General features: G+C 38.8%; 1 protein-coding gene and 1 long non-coding RNA gene across 3 annotated transcripts; both read right to left on the bottom strand.

Annotated features, from left to right (window-relative positions):
• Nucleotides 1-6,274: 6,274 nt before the first annotated feature.
• On the bottom strand, nt 6,275-7,810 carry LOC124275193. Its single transcript, XR_006898235.1, has 2 exons — nt 7,222-7,810; nt 6,275-6,848 (listed from the first exon to the last, which is right to left on the bottom strand). It is a non-coding gene; the product is annotated as an uncharacterized LOC124275193 (long non-coding RNA).
• Nucleotides 7,811-8,509: 699 nt separating this feature from the next.
• On the bottom strand, nt 8,510-13,203 carry LOC124275195. Of its 2 annotated transcripts, XM_046710683.1 has the most exons (6): nt 12,197-13,203; nt 11,086-11,140; nt 10,285-10,396; nt 9,546-9,651; nt 9,285-9,356; nt 8,510-9,163 (listed from the first exon to the last, which is right to left on the bottom strand). In XM_046710683.1, exons 2-6 carry the CDS (start codon nt 11,114-11,116, stop codon nt 9,161-9,163), a joined length of 324 nt encoding a protein of 107 aa, XP_046566639.1. In that variant the 5' UTR covers nt 11,117-11,140; nt 12,197-13,203; the 3' UTR covers nt 8,510-9,160. The 2 variants fall into 2 exon arrangements, with proteins under 2 accessions (XP_046566639.1, XP_046566638.1); XM_046710682.1 differs by having other exon boundaries at nt 8,510-9,356.
• Nucleotides 13,204-16,833: the final 3,630 nt, after the last annotated feature.

The raw sequence follows: 16,833 nt of genomic DNA, 5'->3' as shown, positions 1-16,833 counted from the left end.
CAGTATTGCCCTGGAGGCAATCCTAGTTATTATTATTATTATTATTTATTATTCCGCCGGATTTTGTACCACTCTTACAAAGAGCACCGCTGGACAGAAACTGTCGAAAAAATTCATGTGGATGCGCATCAACATGAACTGGTGCATATCAAAAATCCAGCTTGCTAGGCCCCATAGCAAAGGGCAGATAAATCAAAATCAATTAAATTTTTTTTTTATTTCAACAGCAAATATCTGCAAAACTACTCATCCAATGACTACCAAATGTCTTGAGCAGATGCGCAATCAAAATGTCTACAATTTCGCCTGGACGGGTCGAGTCGCTAAAATGCACCGTTTGGCCGCTATGTTGGATTGAAATTTTTGGTGATGTTTTTCAGCAAAATCCTGACTGCTTACCTCCCAAAATGTGCTGCACTAAAACTACAAGGGCTACGGCTTTCAAACTTTGCATACTTTGTGTTTATGCAACTTACTACACAGTAGCATCGTCAAATGTGGCTATGTGGATATGATGGCCGCCATATTGGACGCTACTTCTGGGCAAAACTTGTCTTCAAAAACTTCCACGGGCTTCTTTGCCATTTTGTGCCAAACCAAACTGAGCACATACAACACTTTAAACGATTGTTCTGAAGTGGCCTTTGGTTGCTGAACGTTTTCTGTTCTTGGTCCTATGTCAAAAGTCACGTGATGCGGCGTCCATATTGAATTGAAGATGTTTATAAGAAATATGCAGTTTTTGTGGGGTAGGCATTTTTTGCAATCCATAACTCTGAATGTATGAACTGCAGAACGTTGCAAATGTGCAGATATAGATTATATACCTCAAATATTAATAATCTCGAGCTATGTTGCGATATCTTGATTAGCTACGGATACCTAGATGTTTGCTTCTGTTGTTTATTTTGTACTAAAATGTATTTTCAAAAAATCGCAGCATCATTACTTTCGCAACTATGCAGCTAGAATCTGGCAGTGCGTAGTAACTAAGTGTGTTGAACATTTTTTGTTCTTGGGTGCATGTCAAAATGTGCATTGCTTGGCGGCCATATTGGATTTCGTCAGATTCTGATGATACTACATTCTAAACAGCATAGCTGCTCAAGTTCTGCACAGAAGGCAGTAAAACTTGGCAGTATGCATCAACAGAAGATGCCTAACATTTCGTGTTCTTACATGCATATCAAAAGTTTGATCGTTTGTCGGCCATATGGCATTGAAAATTGCACAAATGCAGGGAAAAGGGAAAAAAACTGCTTGAGACGTGCCCCAAATGAAAGAAAAAGAGTACCAAACAAACTGACCCACAACTCCAGGCTGAACACGCTAAATATGACGCAAACAGACTTTCAACAACGTACCAGTCATCATAAATAATGCTTACATAAGGCGCAAGGACGATATCTCCTATAGAGAGACTACCACTGCAAAGCGTGGCCCACGTGCAGATATGGGAGATGATGTCGATTTCAATTGACAATGACGAGAGCTAGCGCTACACAAAGTTAAAATACACTGCAGTAGAGGTGCTTTTAGCTGGAAATTGTATCTACACTCGCCCGAAAATAAACACCATTAACTATAACCTTTACTGCTTTCGACATCAGGTACCAAATGTGTAGAAGTTATCCAAGCCAAGGAGCCGTCAATTGTTGCTCGCAACTTTAATTATTATTATTTATTTTTTTTCAAGCTTTGTAAGGATGCCATGTTACTGGCGACTCTGACGCTTGAACAGTGACAGGTGGTCACGTGTTTATGCGATTCGGTGCAAGAAATGGGCTTCAGACAATGTAGCCAAGTTGGCAACTGAGCCCGGGTTTTCGGGGTGACGAGCGAACGCTTTAACCACGCGGCTACCCCTTAATGCTTGGAGTAAGTGAGTGAGTGAGTTTAGTTTTACGCCGCACACAGCATAAGAATCGTACTGAGCAATTGGGATGACATGTGTCAACCAAATCAGCGAGCCTGACCACCCGATGTCGTTAGTCGCCTCTTACGACAAACATAGTCGCCTTGTGTGGCAAGCATGGGTTGCTGAAGATCCTCAATGTTTGGAAAGGAATGGACACTGAATATCACGAGTTAGCCATATGGTTCGCCTGGTAAGGTGAGGTGAGGTGAAATTGGGTTAAACGTCGTGCTTGAGAATATTTCGCTCATATGACGACGTGCATGCATGTGTATGTGTATGTTCGGCTGCTTGTACTAGACCAGATTTAAGCTGGTTTTATAGTGCTAGCCCACTCAGATACCATGCCGCAGTAAAGCATGAATATCCCACTCAGACACATTATACTGACTCCGAGCCGACCAGTCCTTGATGTACCCATTAATGCCGAGCGCCAGGCTAGGACCAGCAAGTATTTTAACGTCTTTTGGTATGATGCGGTTGGGAATCGAACCCGCCACATTGCGCTCTCTGGGCGGAAGCTCTCGCGTGGTAAGGGCAGGACACATTCGTCATGAGATACAGAACAGATTAAATCAACTATTAAAACAATCAAGAACAGTTTTTAAGGGATGAATCACCGAACAGTGATGTCCGATCACCACACAAGCGAGTGCAAGGCCAGATTATGTTAAAGAATCAAAACGACCTATGGAAACATGTGATTAAGAAAAAAGATACCTTTAACTAAGATTGACTAAAAAGATCGATAACCGGTAATATCGTCTATAGGACTAACTAACTGACTGATGGTTTTACGCCGTTTTTAGCAATATTCCAGCAATATCACGGCGGGGGACACCAGAAATGGGCTTCACAAATTGTACCCATGTGGGGAATCGAACCCGGGGTTTCGGCGTGTCGAGCGAAAGCTTTAACCACTAGGCTACCCAACCGCCCCTCGTCGATAGGAAAAATTATTAATGATTATTGATATGAAGTTTGTGTCTTCGACAATGTAGTAAATAAATCTTTGTGATAAAATAACTTTGTAATTTACTCACGCAATACACAAAGTTTTTATTCATTGGCTGTTTCTAAATTATGTTCAGGACGCTATTTTGTTAGTAATCCATGCAGAAGCACGTCACCACTCACCAGTGATGTGAACGGGTAGTCCCGTAAGTTCGACCTTTTGGTCGAGATAAAAATCATTTGATGTCTGATGTTGTGACAACGGTGTTAGTTTCAGGAATTAAGACACTGGTTTTCTACAAAATGAAAAATGTGTTCACTCAGGCAACGAAATATGAATATGTTTTCAACGGGTTGACATGTGTACCAGCGGTTTTAGTGAGTGCGTTTAGTTACTCAGTTCATTAGAAGTTAGTTATTAAATCTCTCACATAAACTTGCATGCTATAAAAATGTTGGAACTGACAGTTTTCATTGTCATTTCCACAACTTCAGTTATGGCGAATGCACAATAAGTTTCTTCCTACTTCTCGTGATGTAAGATACATATGTGTAAATGGTTATGTTCACTGTGAACAAGAGGAAAAGGGGAGAATGGACATAGTGGAGATGCATTCAGAAAGACTGCAGATCATCAGTCTGAACAGTGAACGACATAATTTCCAAAATACCTGAAGACCACAACCACTGACTGACCTGTACACAACGAAGCACAGACAACAACCTCGAGGGTTGACATGGCCGTCTCAAGAAGGTTGTTTGAAAACTCTCCATCCTCTACGAGATGGCCAAGTTCTTGGCACACGAACAAGGACTGAACGAGGCAAAGATGTTCTAGTACAATGCCGGCCAAAGAAAAAAGCACAGATTTGGAGAGACGACTAGACGCTTTGAAGTTCAGGCTTGCAAATAACGACCTGACATTGATGGAGTACCTGGACAATGTCGCCTATCCTGTGAAGTTGTTGAGCTTCTGGTTCTTGGTTCTGGTACATCTGTGTTGCCTGTATATTCTGCTTTCACCGTATATGAATTGTATTCATTTCATTTAATTCCAAAGAAAATGGTCATTTGTGTTCCTATAAACTATTTTTATAGATAATGTCAGATTATGTACTGTGTGTTCTGTTATTTAGAGTTGCTTATTTTAGCGCTATGAACTTTATGTTACATGTACATGTAATGTTTTATAATGTGTATTATTTATTATGTAGACAAAAGAAATTACGGTTCCAATAAATGCTTAAATGAAAATGACAGTATACAGCGTGGTCCTTGTTCGGTTATTTTCCAGTTTCAAACATTTTAGCAGTAACCGTATCGTTGTGAAAACAGTGACTGCCCATTGTCTAGAATCAGTCGACCTTAAAGGAAAATACGAGAGAATTGCAATAATTTGCTGAGTGAAAGATAAAGTCATCAGAAACATATTTTAAATTGAAAATTATGTATAATTATGTTTTAATCGCGAAAACAGTTTCTGTAAATCTCAACTTCGGCAATTATGCATATTTCCCTGGAACCCACGTGACCTTTCCGCTCGTGACGTCAAATGTGCCTGGAGTCCGCCATACCCTAGCAAACCGACCAGTTTGTTTTTACACCCATCCAAAGGTCGGACTTACGGGACCTAACCGATGTGAACCATATTCATTTCTTTGGAATGTAAAACTAATACAAGCTTGTGTTCATTAGTCTCCATCGCGCTGGTAACGTTATTAAACACTGAAATTGAATTCTCAATATCTGCACACCGTAGGAGCGGTGAAAGGCAGGAAATATTTCATAGCAGGAAGTGAACGATTTATCACGCGTGAGGTGAGCAGGTTTTACCTTTTAGGTGTAGGAAAATTGTCAGCATCGACGTGTTAGCGAACTCTTTGTCTACAGACGTTCGAATTTTCACCTTTTTACCATTGAAATCTATGGAATACTGTAAGGGACATTCTTCTCGCGATCTCGCATTCTCGCGATCTCGACCTTTGGAAACAAGCTAAAAATGCCAAAAGAGCGAGAATCCGAGATTGCGAGAACGCGAGATTTGGCCAAAATCTCGCGTTCTCGCGATCTCCCATTCTCGTGTTTTTGGTACATAGCACTTTTTGTCAAAAGTCGAGATCGCGAGATTTGCTAAATGCTACTTAGGAAATGAAAAGCATGAAAGAAGCATGACCACAGCACTACTAAGATGCGCATGCGCCTTGACCTTACGATATTACGCATGCGCAAAGACAGCGTCAAAAACGCGAGATCGCATTCTCGCGATCTCGCGATTTCGTGTTTTTGTGGCCATATTTGACAAGTCGAGATTGCGAGAATGCGAGATTTGACAGCATGTACAAATGTCGCATTCTCGCTATCAATTTTTGACAAAAAGTGCTATGTACCAAAAACACGAGAATGCGAGATCGCGAGAACGCGAGCTTTTGGCCAAATCTCGCGTTCTCGCATTCTCGCTCTTTTGACATATTTAGCTGGATTCCAAAGGACGAGATCGCGAGAATGCGAGATCGCGAGAATGTCCCCTACAGTATTCAATACCTGGTTGATGCAACATGCGGTACATTGAACGAGAATTGCTTGTAACTGTGTTCGGGGGACCAAATTCCACACGTACATCTAAGGATCGCGCTTTTAGGTGGAGTCAAACCACACGGTTTTGGAAAATGTCCAACTGGCAAATGTACCCCCTGAGGCTCTAGCGTATGGTTCTGTGGCTAATCTATCTCTCAACCAGTAAAGAAATGTTATTGGCGCATGGTCTTTCACGAGTCCAAAGCCTGGACCACATATTGACGTGGACACAACGATTCACACAGTAGAGTTCCCATACATGTACGCTGCAACAAAACAGGGTGAGAGTTCTATAATCGCAAAGAGATCACCAGGAAATGAATCCAAAACAAATGCCAAAATCTGTCGTTGGCACAAACTGTCAGCTGATAATGGCAAAATCGTGAAAGGCGACAAGACAAACTGAAGAAAGAAACACAACAAAAAATACACGAGTAGCCAAGTACCAGCTGGATGGTAATGACTGTTTCTACTAGACCGGAACTATCAGGGGTATTGTGAGACTGGTAGACAATGAATGGTATGTCACCACCAGACGGCCCAGGCACATGAAATACTCTTCCACACGACATACCACAAGGACAGAGGCAGGACTGATTATGTCAGACTGCTATACTGTGTGCGACGAATCCTTGAGCCACGTTTCAGCAGTGGAGTGACTGCATTGACAAGACAGATATGTGGAGAACTGAGTTCCCCAACTAAGGTCATCAGCGACAATGGACCACATTTTGCATGTGGCATCTGGTCACAGCTATCCTCGGTGTACCGGTCTAATTGAACGTACTAGTTAGAGAATTAATTTTCCTTTAAAAAACAAGAAATCAGGAATGTATTCCGATCTAGCTTTATTGTGTCTGCGCAGGACTCCTATCGACAGTTTGATTCCATCTCCATGGAATTATTAAAATTGTCTTAAGCTTTAGTCAAACCTACCATTTGAGGTTGGTAATAATGAGTCCAACAAAGAACTGTCATACAGGATATGCTATCGCAACGTCAGACTCGCCAGTAAAACAACCACGATAGGTTGCGTGGTACTGGATTACACAAGCCCGTGAAGATAAGGGTTAGAATTCATATATAGCAACCCATTCTTGTCGTAAAAGGCAACTAACGGGATCGTGTGGTCAGGTTTGCTGACTTGGTTGACACATGTCATCGTGACGTGATTGCGTTGATCGATGCTCCTGCTGTTGATCACTGGATTTTCTAGCCAAGATGCGATTACAGACTCCACCACATAATATCGCAGAGTGTTGCAAACAAACAAAACATCGTTCACTTTGAAAACATGAGACATTTCTAAATACATGCTCAAATGTACGTTTCTTTATGCAGACAATACTTACGTATTCTATTGCCCTCATTATCACTCTATTAAATGTACACGTGAATTTGTTTCCTAAAACGAATGGACCGCCTCCGTGGTGTAGTGGTTAGAGCGCCCGCCCGGAGAGCAGAAGGTCGCGGGTTCGATCCCCGACCGCATCATACCAAAAGACGTTAAAATATGGTACTTGTTGGTCCCTGCCTGGCGCTCAGCATTAATGGGTACAACAAGGACTGGTCGGCTCGGAGTCAGTATAATGTGTCTGAGTGGGGTATTCATGCTTCACTGCGGCATGGTATCTGAGTGGGCTAGCACTATAAAACCAGCTTAAGTCTGGGCTAGTACAATCAGCCGCACATACACATTCACACGCATTCACGTCGTCAAAAGTGCGAAATATTCTCAAGCACGACGTTAAACCCAATTTCCCCTCACGCCACCTCACCTAAAAAGAATGACTAGAGATATTGAGACACATGTTGCCATTCATTGGAAGGCTTTGTTAATCTGTTCGCAGACGTCTCCTCCCTTGCACAAGCAATCAATACTCAACACATAGACGGATGAATTATGCCATTCAGGTAACTGTTAGACAGGGTGACATTACAATGTCCTCAGCTTATCTGTTTACTCATCGCCTAGCTACGACCCACTTGGACCCATTTTCAAATTGCACCTTAGACTGCTCCATGCACTAATGTATGTGAGATAAGTATTATGTTCTATGAATGTGGTGACCGACCGTCAGCACTAATAAAGGCGGTACAATAGCACTCAAACACCGATGTGTCGAAGTAAAGGCTGCGTCATTAAGTATCCCTTATGTCATCACACTTGTGTCGAGGTTGAAGTGACCCACGTGATTGCTTCGAGTTATCTCAGGTTCGGTATAAACGCCACATAACCTAGGAAGGAATAAACAGGGACCAAACTCTTACTTCGAGAAAAAGGAAGTTCGACACATCCGTAAATTCGGCATATGAAAGTTCGACTCAACTGTGTTTAATTGTATAATTTGCCGAGATTAATCCACACACGCGTTGACCTTAAAAATACTTAATCACATATATCATATTTAAGCTTTGCTGCAGTATTGAACTGACCTGCTTTTCACGGCGACAGCCGTATGCAATAACTCACTGATGCTGGACCATGGTGGTGGTGTGTCATTCACGTCCGTGTTGAATAAAATGTCGGGGTAGCGTAGCGTGCATAAATTGTTTAGAAAATTGTATGAATCCAACAGTAGTGGGTGTCCTGTGAGAGACTAAGCTTCACCAAATCTCATTCAGTCCTGTCATACACAGCAAAGTCAGTGGGGGTATCACAAAGGATTCACCTCTTGAGATAAAGAAAATTGAGAAGAGGAGTATACGTTCAGTTAAATGTTTGAATGTTTAAAGAGACCACCATCTTTATTGTTATATATACGTTAGTACAGTTATATCTACAGTGAAAAGAAAACCTCGGTAATAAGAATTGAATGTGAATTCGATATTTGAAGTTTGAATACTCATCGCTCAAATGAACAGATATGTACTTGTGACCGGTTTTGTAGTTCAAAAGGACCCAGCACTTGACTAGGTAAAGTCGTTCCATGTCGGCAATGTGAATCAGAATCTGAGATGACCTCAATACCCCAGAAGCAAATGTTAGAGGACTAGAGCTTCTAATCACCGTCATATACATTCATACCCTGTCGATCAAACATACAACAATTAACAAACACAAGCTTTGTTACTTACATAACCTTTAATAAACCTTTTAATTTTTTTTCAATTGTTACAACCCTTTAATAATAGTTTCTAGTTGTATCTAGCTGAATTCATTAAGCACAGGTTACATTGAAATTGAAATTTGAAATGTCATGCCATTATGCTCTGAATGTAAAATATATTTAGTACCGTTGACGAGGGGCTCATGTCTTTATAGATAAACTTGTTCTGTTTTGTCCTGTTCAGTGCCAAACATCAATCTATCACAGAAAGCACAACAGTGGTTTTTGACAGATGATTTTGTGATTGGAAGCATCATTCTCCGATTGCCTATGTCCTCACTCTAGCCTTATATTTTCAGTACGCTTCGTTCTGTTTGAAAATGCGTTACATCTCCACATAAAAATCATCAAGACGGGGGCATATTCTGTGATTATTATAAAGTTCTTGGAAGTCATTTTGACTTTGGACAAGAGTTGCCTCAGCTCGGGAAAAAATGGACATTTGATTACATTTTATTTTTTAACTATCTTAGAAACACTACACATGGGTCTCATTTAGCTTATCTAACACTAAGTATGATTCCTGCAACAACAGCAGTATCAATTTACTACATGATTCAAAGACATTAGAATTGATCGCAGATGAAACACAATGTTCCTTAATGTCTTAAGTCCTCATTCTACAATATCATTCTCAAAAATTCAAACATAACGTTGAATTTAACTGATAGGGCAGCAAAGGTTTCACTCCTGCGACGACGACAATCTAAGTCTTCCATTTAATGCTGTTGTGGAAAGTATCTGCGTAAGTCGAACGACGGGTCTTTCTCGATCCTCACCTCGTAGTTGTCTTTGGTGAGACTCTGCAAGCAAATAAAAATCATTGCAAAATAATCTATTATTCTAATAATTCACAGTAGGCATATAACCATGCTATAAGGCATTAGTGTCCTTATCAAGAATGGTAGAATGATATACTGCTACTTATTATGAGTGAGTACATTTGTTTCAATATGCAAAACGTATTACAGACGCGTTGACACAATACGAACCTTTTTGTTAATTTCCATCATTTGCATGATAGCATAGGGAAAGGGCTGTGACCTGTCACAATAGGTCTTCCCATGTCCAGTGGCTTTGAACTCGATCCTGTACTCACTAGGTAGAAAGAAATACGAATTGTATATTGATTGCAATATATGTTGTTTTGAAACGGAAAAAAGGCAATATTGTGGGGGTTTTCAGTGCACGTGTTGTTACTATGACAGTGAACTTAAGACAGCAATTAGTCGTGGTTACATGATCACTGTTTTGGTATTTGTTGATTGTTGTTTTACGCCGCACTCAGCAATATTCCAGCTGCATGGCTTTCGGTTTGTAAATAATCGAATCTGCACCAGATCCGCATCATCATCGATCTTGGCAGCTCGGATTCCGTGTCAACAAAGTCATCAAGCCTGACTACCTGATCCCATTACAAGAAGGGGATTCTGAAGACTATCTCTTGCCCGGACATTCACGAGTCCATATACCACTGATTGTAGGTGAAAGGAGAAACAGTAATGCAAATGAAGTGAATGGATCAGCGATTATCAGTTAGGACACCAGGTGTTCGTGAAACACGCCCACTAACACCCAACGACCCCTTAAACCACCTTCAGCAAGCTTGTGGTTGTATCATATCAGCATGTTTGCAATCATACTTCAGAAGGCAAATGATATTTCTCATTTACAGACAATTTTTACAAAACATCCGATGTCGAGCTATACATAAAATGGTATAAGACATACCTGTTAAATGGAACTATGTTCCATGATGGATTATCCTTGCCTTCCGTGTCGTACCGTAACACATAGTACTTGGTGCTGGAGCAGCATCCCGCGGAGTCATCATAAATGTGAACTGAAACAATTTCAGAAAAGATGCTGATTCTAGGTACAATTAGAAACGCTCAAACCGAACGATATAAACCACGAAAGTACATAACTGTACCATTACATCAGTAATGTTACCACTGGTAGAGGGGACAACAGTAATATCACCACTAGTGTTGTAAATAACAGGGTGAAGGGTATACCAATACTATTAGTGCAGGACTCAACAATATTGTTGCATGGTTCAGGATATACCAATATACCCATTAGTTAAGGATATGACAAGAATATTACCATTAGTGTAGGATATGACAAGAATATTACCATTAACGTAGGATATGATAATTATGCTACCATTAGGGTAGGATATGACACCAATATTACCATTAGCGTAGGATATGACACCAATATTGCCTTTAGCGTAGGATGTGATACAAATATTACCATTAGCGCAGGATATGACACCAATTTTCCAATTAACGTAGGATATGACAAAATATTACCATTAGCGTAGGATATGTCATAAATGTTGCAGACATTAACATAGGATATCACATGAATAGTACTGTTATCGATGGATGTTAAAATAATATTATCATAAGCGTAGGATAAAATATTAATAGTACCGTTAGTGTAAGATATGACAACAATAGTGAATGAGTGGCTCACGATATAGCATTTATACAATCATTAGTGTAGAATCTAGAAATAGTTTACCATTTAGCGGTTCATACGGTTCAGTGGCCATTTCTGTGAAAATACTGGTTTAGACCTGGAAATGAAAACCAATAATACATTATATTATCTTAAATTCTACCTCTGTGTAATGCGAACAGTTTAATAAGCAAAGTAACTTTACGGGTATTTGTGCGGACATATTAATGATTTAAATGATACTATATAAAACTTTGCCATAATCAGAAATTATTTCCCAGTAAAACAACGATTAAATTTCTCTTTTAGCCTCAGCATATCCTTGAATTTATTATCCTGGCAATCATTTCACGTTTATAGCCAATTTTTGTTAGGTTACTTTTCATTTTATATCAGATTTCATTGCTAAAACATTATTCTACGAGCTGCAACTCTACAGCAGAGAAATTAACAGCTGAAATAAGTTCGATTCATTTCTATCTTTACCGTCGTCATGTCTTAACAATTAGCACCCGTCACTTATGCCGTATAAATATAATGATGTGGTTCTTTTATTAGACTGCTTACATCACTAAGGCTCCAATAACAGTAACAGGAATTACGCAGTCACGCATTACAGTGACTGTCCCGCTATCTTAAATCATTAATACGTATGCTCGGCAAAACTCTACCCTGAAGTTCTTTATAACAAAAAATGTTAAATAAATAGGGCATTATATATTTCATTCTAGATCAGATGTTGTCATTTCTTTTAGAAGGTCAAATCAAAATGCAAATGAGGTCTAAGGATAAATACGTCGCAGTAACCATTTAATAGGTGTTAATTGATCATATTGTGGTTCATAGCTTCATAATCCATTCAGCGAAAATGATTAACATTTATCTCGGCTCATGGTTTTCATCGAGAAACGTTTTAAATTAAAAATTCACGTCAACAGTGTACATGCAAGACGCTCAGTTTGATTTCTTCATTATCGTTCATCACAAATATCTTGCAGTATTTTGAAGGATATATATTCGAAACTGCAAAATGTGTTAGTAACAAAGATTATTAAAATATCACTTTGGCAAATAGTATATACATAGATACACTGATAACCTTTTCACTGTTTATGTAGTTCATTGTTCTGCTTAAAATATAACAAATCGAACTGTAAAAACTCAAGGGTCCTACCTGTCGACTCCTGTACCGCAGTGTGATAAACTATATCCCAAATGTACAAATATGTAAGTGGAATCTCTTCAAAATTCCTGGAACTGGAGTGGGTTTTTTCAATTGAAATGCAAGTGATTCCTAGAATATCATTGAATATAGGTCTTAACTTGGTGCCAACTCAGTCCCGTCAACATGACGTCACTGTCACGTGAGAAAGAGTTGGAAACGTGTGATAGATATCTATTTGTGGTGCTGACCGATATGGGCGTTCTTTGTTTTGCGGTGTCTTCAAACGTCACAGTTTTCTTTTCATTTTACTTCATATATATAAATACGAACACTTGTTACTATTTTTGTAGTGATATATAAACACATGGTGTGCGAATTGCACGAGATGTAGTTTCCTCTGCATGTGAAAAGGGATTTTATGATCATGTATATTTTTTCACCAAAAGACCTTGATTATATTTATGTTTTTACAATTAACTAAAGCACCCTTTTCATTGATGATGTAGCATGGACGTATTATATATATATATTTGTTGGCCGTAGAAATGCTTTAGTGGAGTCCTTATTATTCACTTACATCCACAATGACATAGCACTCGATCAGTTCATTCAAGACAGTCTTATTTATAAACCCACAGATTCTCCATGACATCAGCTGCGACTTAATAAGCAAGGGCACAACGCAAATGTTGGCTTGGGGCCAGCAGCCTTTGAATAAACCCGAAGCATGAAATGACCACCGTAGAACGTTATGATCAGTAGAGTAAACATGTAAAATGTATACCTCAAATCATTTCACAAACAGTATGATAAACTTATTCTCTTCCCCAGTCTCAATTGTGCAGACATACTACATCGTATATATTCCTAAAGCAATCTTACAGGTGCATAATTTCAAAACGCATGGCTTGATATTTGTGTGGGCTGTCTGTGACTTACCGATACACACAGACACACACACTCTCTCTCTCTCTCTCACACACACACACACACACACACACACACACACACACATACATACATACATACATACATACATACATACATACATACATACATACATACATACATACATACATACATACATACATACGCCAATATCTTGCTTCAGAAGCTTTGAAATTAAAAATATTCTTAACAACTTTTTACTTTGTTGCTAAACGCTTCGCTCAAAGGTTTTCCAGCTATATGACAGCAGTTTGTACATAATCGAGTTCACATTGCGGTGACTGACACCAAGAGCATCAATCCATCCAACTGGGAAACAAGTGGTCAACGTCTGGTAGAACAGCATCAATTTCTTTGCTCCCAAATCAAGCTGACAGGGTTTGATATCGCTGGAACACTGTTCAAGGTGACGTTGAACCCAACACACACCTCAAACACAGTAGGCAAGAGATCAAACTATCAAGTCCCATTTCGTCGAATAGTAACTATGGACGTCTTGTATAAGAACCAGATTCCGTTCTGGATTTGTATGTTCCAAAAAGACCCATTAACCTATAAGAAAGGCAATTACTGTTCTTGATTTTGATAAAGAAACGTCAACTGAAAATGATATAAGGTGACTACGTTGACGAAATTTACTGAGCGGAGTTGCATCCACATAGACCTTCATGTGGGTTGCAGTTCAATACATGTTTACCCGTGAACGTCTGTAGTAACGTCGTATCTGTTAGCAGCTACATTTACCAGTACAGACTAGCTATTCTCGAAACGTTCGTAGCCCTACGAACATCTTAAGCCCATTCTTAACACATTGGCTACGATCAAAGTCAAGAATGCTTAGGGCTACGAACGTTTCGCGAATAAGGGACCAGGAAGCTAAGCACACCAACCCCAGATGTGCAATAAATGTTACCTGCTTAAACGTACGATCCATGGACACATTCAGCATACGTAGTGATGTCAAAAAGAACAGTACTGAACATTCAAAATCATGATCAGTGAGAAGGGGAAGGGCACGTCTCATAACTTGTGGAATTATTTGTTTATCCTGCTTTGAACTTCAGACCTGGTCCCTTTGTCTGAGCTTGAACATTTGAGCATAGTAGTGATGTCAGAAACAACAGGACATTATGATCAGTTTTAATTACTTATGGTTTATTTAAGGTGCGTTCTCATTGCACACTCAACCGATTCCGAATTTGGTATATTATTCAGGAGTGAAATCGATGTAGAATTTACATATTGTTTTGTGGTTTCGACAAGACAGAAAGGGGGAGATAGGTTAGTGAACAACAAATGTGCTAGCGCTATCAGAATACAGGTCGTGGAGACAGTCACGTACAATGAGAGCACAATGTAATTACAAGACAATGGTTTAAATAGCAGTACAAGACACAAATTCTAATGATTAAATTACATTCTATTACAAAATCGAACTGATTGGGGAACTCTTCTCATTTTTCCATGCGTTGGTATACTTGGAGTTTGTTGTTTTGATAATCTAAAGACGAAAATAATCTCTGATCTTGGGGTTGTTCGAGTTCACCTTCACTTGGAAATCGTTCCTGGTAGTTTTCTGGAAATAAACCATTCAGGTACAAATTTAAATTGACCTCTCAGCCACAGGGATCAGCATAGTATGCTGACTTACTATGTATAATCAGTTGGCAAATGTTAGTCGACAACATAAAAAAAGGTTGCAAGTGATCCCATGGCATCTGGCTGGATGGCCCCAGAGAAATTATTACTTTGGTACGATGTGAAGTACATTTTGTCGACTTCACTTTAATCTGTTCTGAATTTATGAATATAAACGTTAAAGCCAGAGTGAATCATTTGCAAAAACTTGCGTTATGATAATTATAGAAAGTTAAACAATGACGGACAAAACTGACAACAATTAGAGTTTGAAAGAGAATGATTATTGTTATAAATAATAGTATCGCCAGTCAATGTGGATAACGTACATCGTATGCCTATATACAAACCTTGCTGACGTTGCCCATTTGGTCTCTGATGTTGTCCGGAAAAGGGTCAGTTGTGTGACCATACCTGTGACCACCAGCAGTCGCTCGAAATTTGGCAACGTGTTCCCTAAAATTACAAAAAGTAAGACATTATGTTCCTCTTATGTTGCTGCTCGCGGCCCTTTCTTGCTGTTTTTTTTCTTTTAACAGAAACCTACATCGAATTTTTGCTTCACGATTCCGGATAAATACGAAATGTGGTGAATTTCAGTGACTTACTCGACAAGATCAAAACGATCTTGGAAACATAAGCCGCGTTGCCTAAAAATACAAAACGTAAGAAATTGTGTATTTCTTTCATCGTATTCTATCTTGATCTTTCCTGTTGCTGTTGGTAACAATTAATTGCGGCTCTGATGACATGACGTAAGATAATATACTCCGCAACATTTTAAAGGTCACACAAAAAATAATCAATATGTACAAGAAATTTGTGAAAAGTCCATTTTCCGGTTCGACTATATCAAAAATACAGTCAAACAAAAGTTATCCAAGGTTATACATTGCAAAATAATGACTTAAATAGCAAAGAGCAAGGACCAATCGTTTATTTTGAGACAACCATGTGTTCGTCACATCACAGTTCAGAACACAACAGTGTTTGACTTTGAGTCATGAAACCAGGCATTTGCGAAAACGGTGACCCAAGACATGAATAACATTATAACCTAACAACTCCACTGACCTTTTGTCTTGGTTGTGTGGGGGCAACTCATACGAACATTTTTGTTAATAGCTACTTTACAAAGCTATTTTTAAGCTGTCGAACAAGTAAAACATACCTATCTTTGGGGACAATGTCCCATGAGGCCTCCGTCAATTCCTTCCACATTATAGTGAAAGGTCTGAGACTTTTTCCCCGGTACACATTGAACTGAAATTAAAAGCAGAAAATACACATCAAAACTGTACCAACAAACTACAAACTCTGAATAATTCCAATGACCACAATAGGGACAAAACATGTGTATTTTTTAGGTAGTTTGATGTTGAAAACATGTTAAATGCTAACATTTTGAGACGGTTTCTAATTGCCTTATTGAAATAAAAGGTATGACAACGCTACCACAATACTACCACAAGAACACTTTTATTACCATTCGTTGAGGATATAACAGTTATATCACGATTAGTGTATGGTACAACAATAATATAACCATGAGTGTAGCGTGTAACAAGAATATTAATTTCGTTGATGATATAAACGTGATATTATTAATGTAGGATACAACAATAATAGTATAGCTAGTTGTAGGATATAACAGTAATAGTACCGTTTGTGTAGGGTATAACAATAATACTATCATAACTTGATGATATAAAATAAAATTATTAGAGTAGGATACAACAATAATAGTATCACAGGTCTAAGGCATACCAATAATAGATCAATTATCATTGGTGTAGGGCATTATAATAATAATAATGATAGTATTGTTGTGGGACAAAACAATAATAGTACCGTTATTGTAGGAGTTTACTAAACATTGAACCCTTGGTGTGGGATATAATAATAGTACTGTTAGTGTAGAATATAATAATACTGGTATATTTGATGAAGGATATAACATTCTAAGATGCCTAGCGGTTAGAACAATCGAGAAAAAATACATTATCAGACAAATAAAGGTATAGTTTTTGATGACGTAACAATTGAATGACGTTTTCCGT

Source organism: Haliotis rubra, unplaced genomic scaffold, assembly GCF_003918875.1.
Source record: "Haliotis rubra isolate DU_JTF1 unplaced genomic scaffold, ASM391887v1 Scf1992, whole genome shotgun sequence".
NCBI classification, from domain to species: Eukaryota; Metazoa; Mollusca; class Gastropoda; order Lepetellida; family Haliotidae; genus Haliotis; species Haliotis rubra.
Note: the sequence above shows the minus strand (reverse complement) of the source record. Positions and strands in the feature narration are given on the sequence as shown.

Coding starts and splice junctions, on each gene's coding strand:
- LOC124275195 (XM_046710682.1), bottom strand. CDS start 11,116: ATGGCCACTGAACCGTATGAACCGCTAAATG. Junction 10,397..11,085: donor ACCGTATGAACCGCTAAATG/GTAAACTATTTC, acceptor AAATTGTTTCAG/TTCACATTTATGATGACTCC. Junction 9,357..9,545: donor TGATGGAAATTAACAAAAAG/GTTCGTATTGTG, acceptor ATTTGCTTGCAG/AGTCTCACCAAAGACAACTA.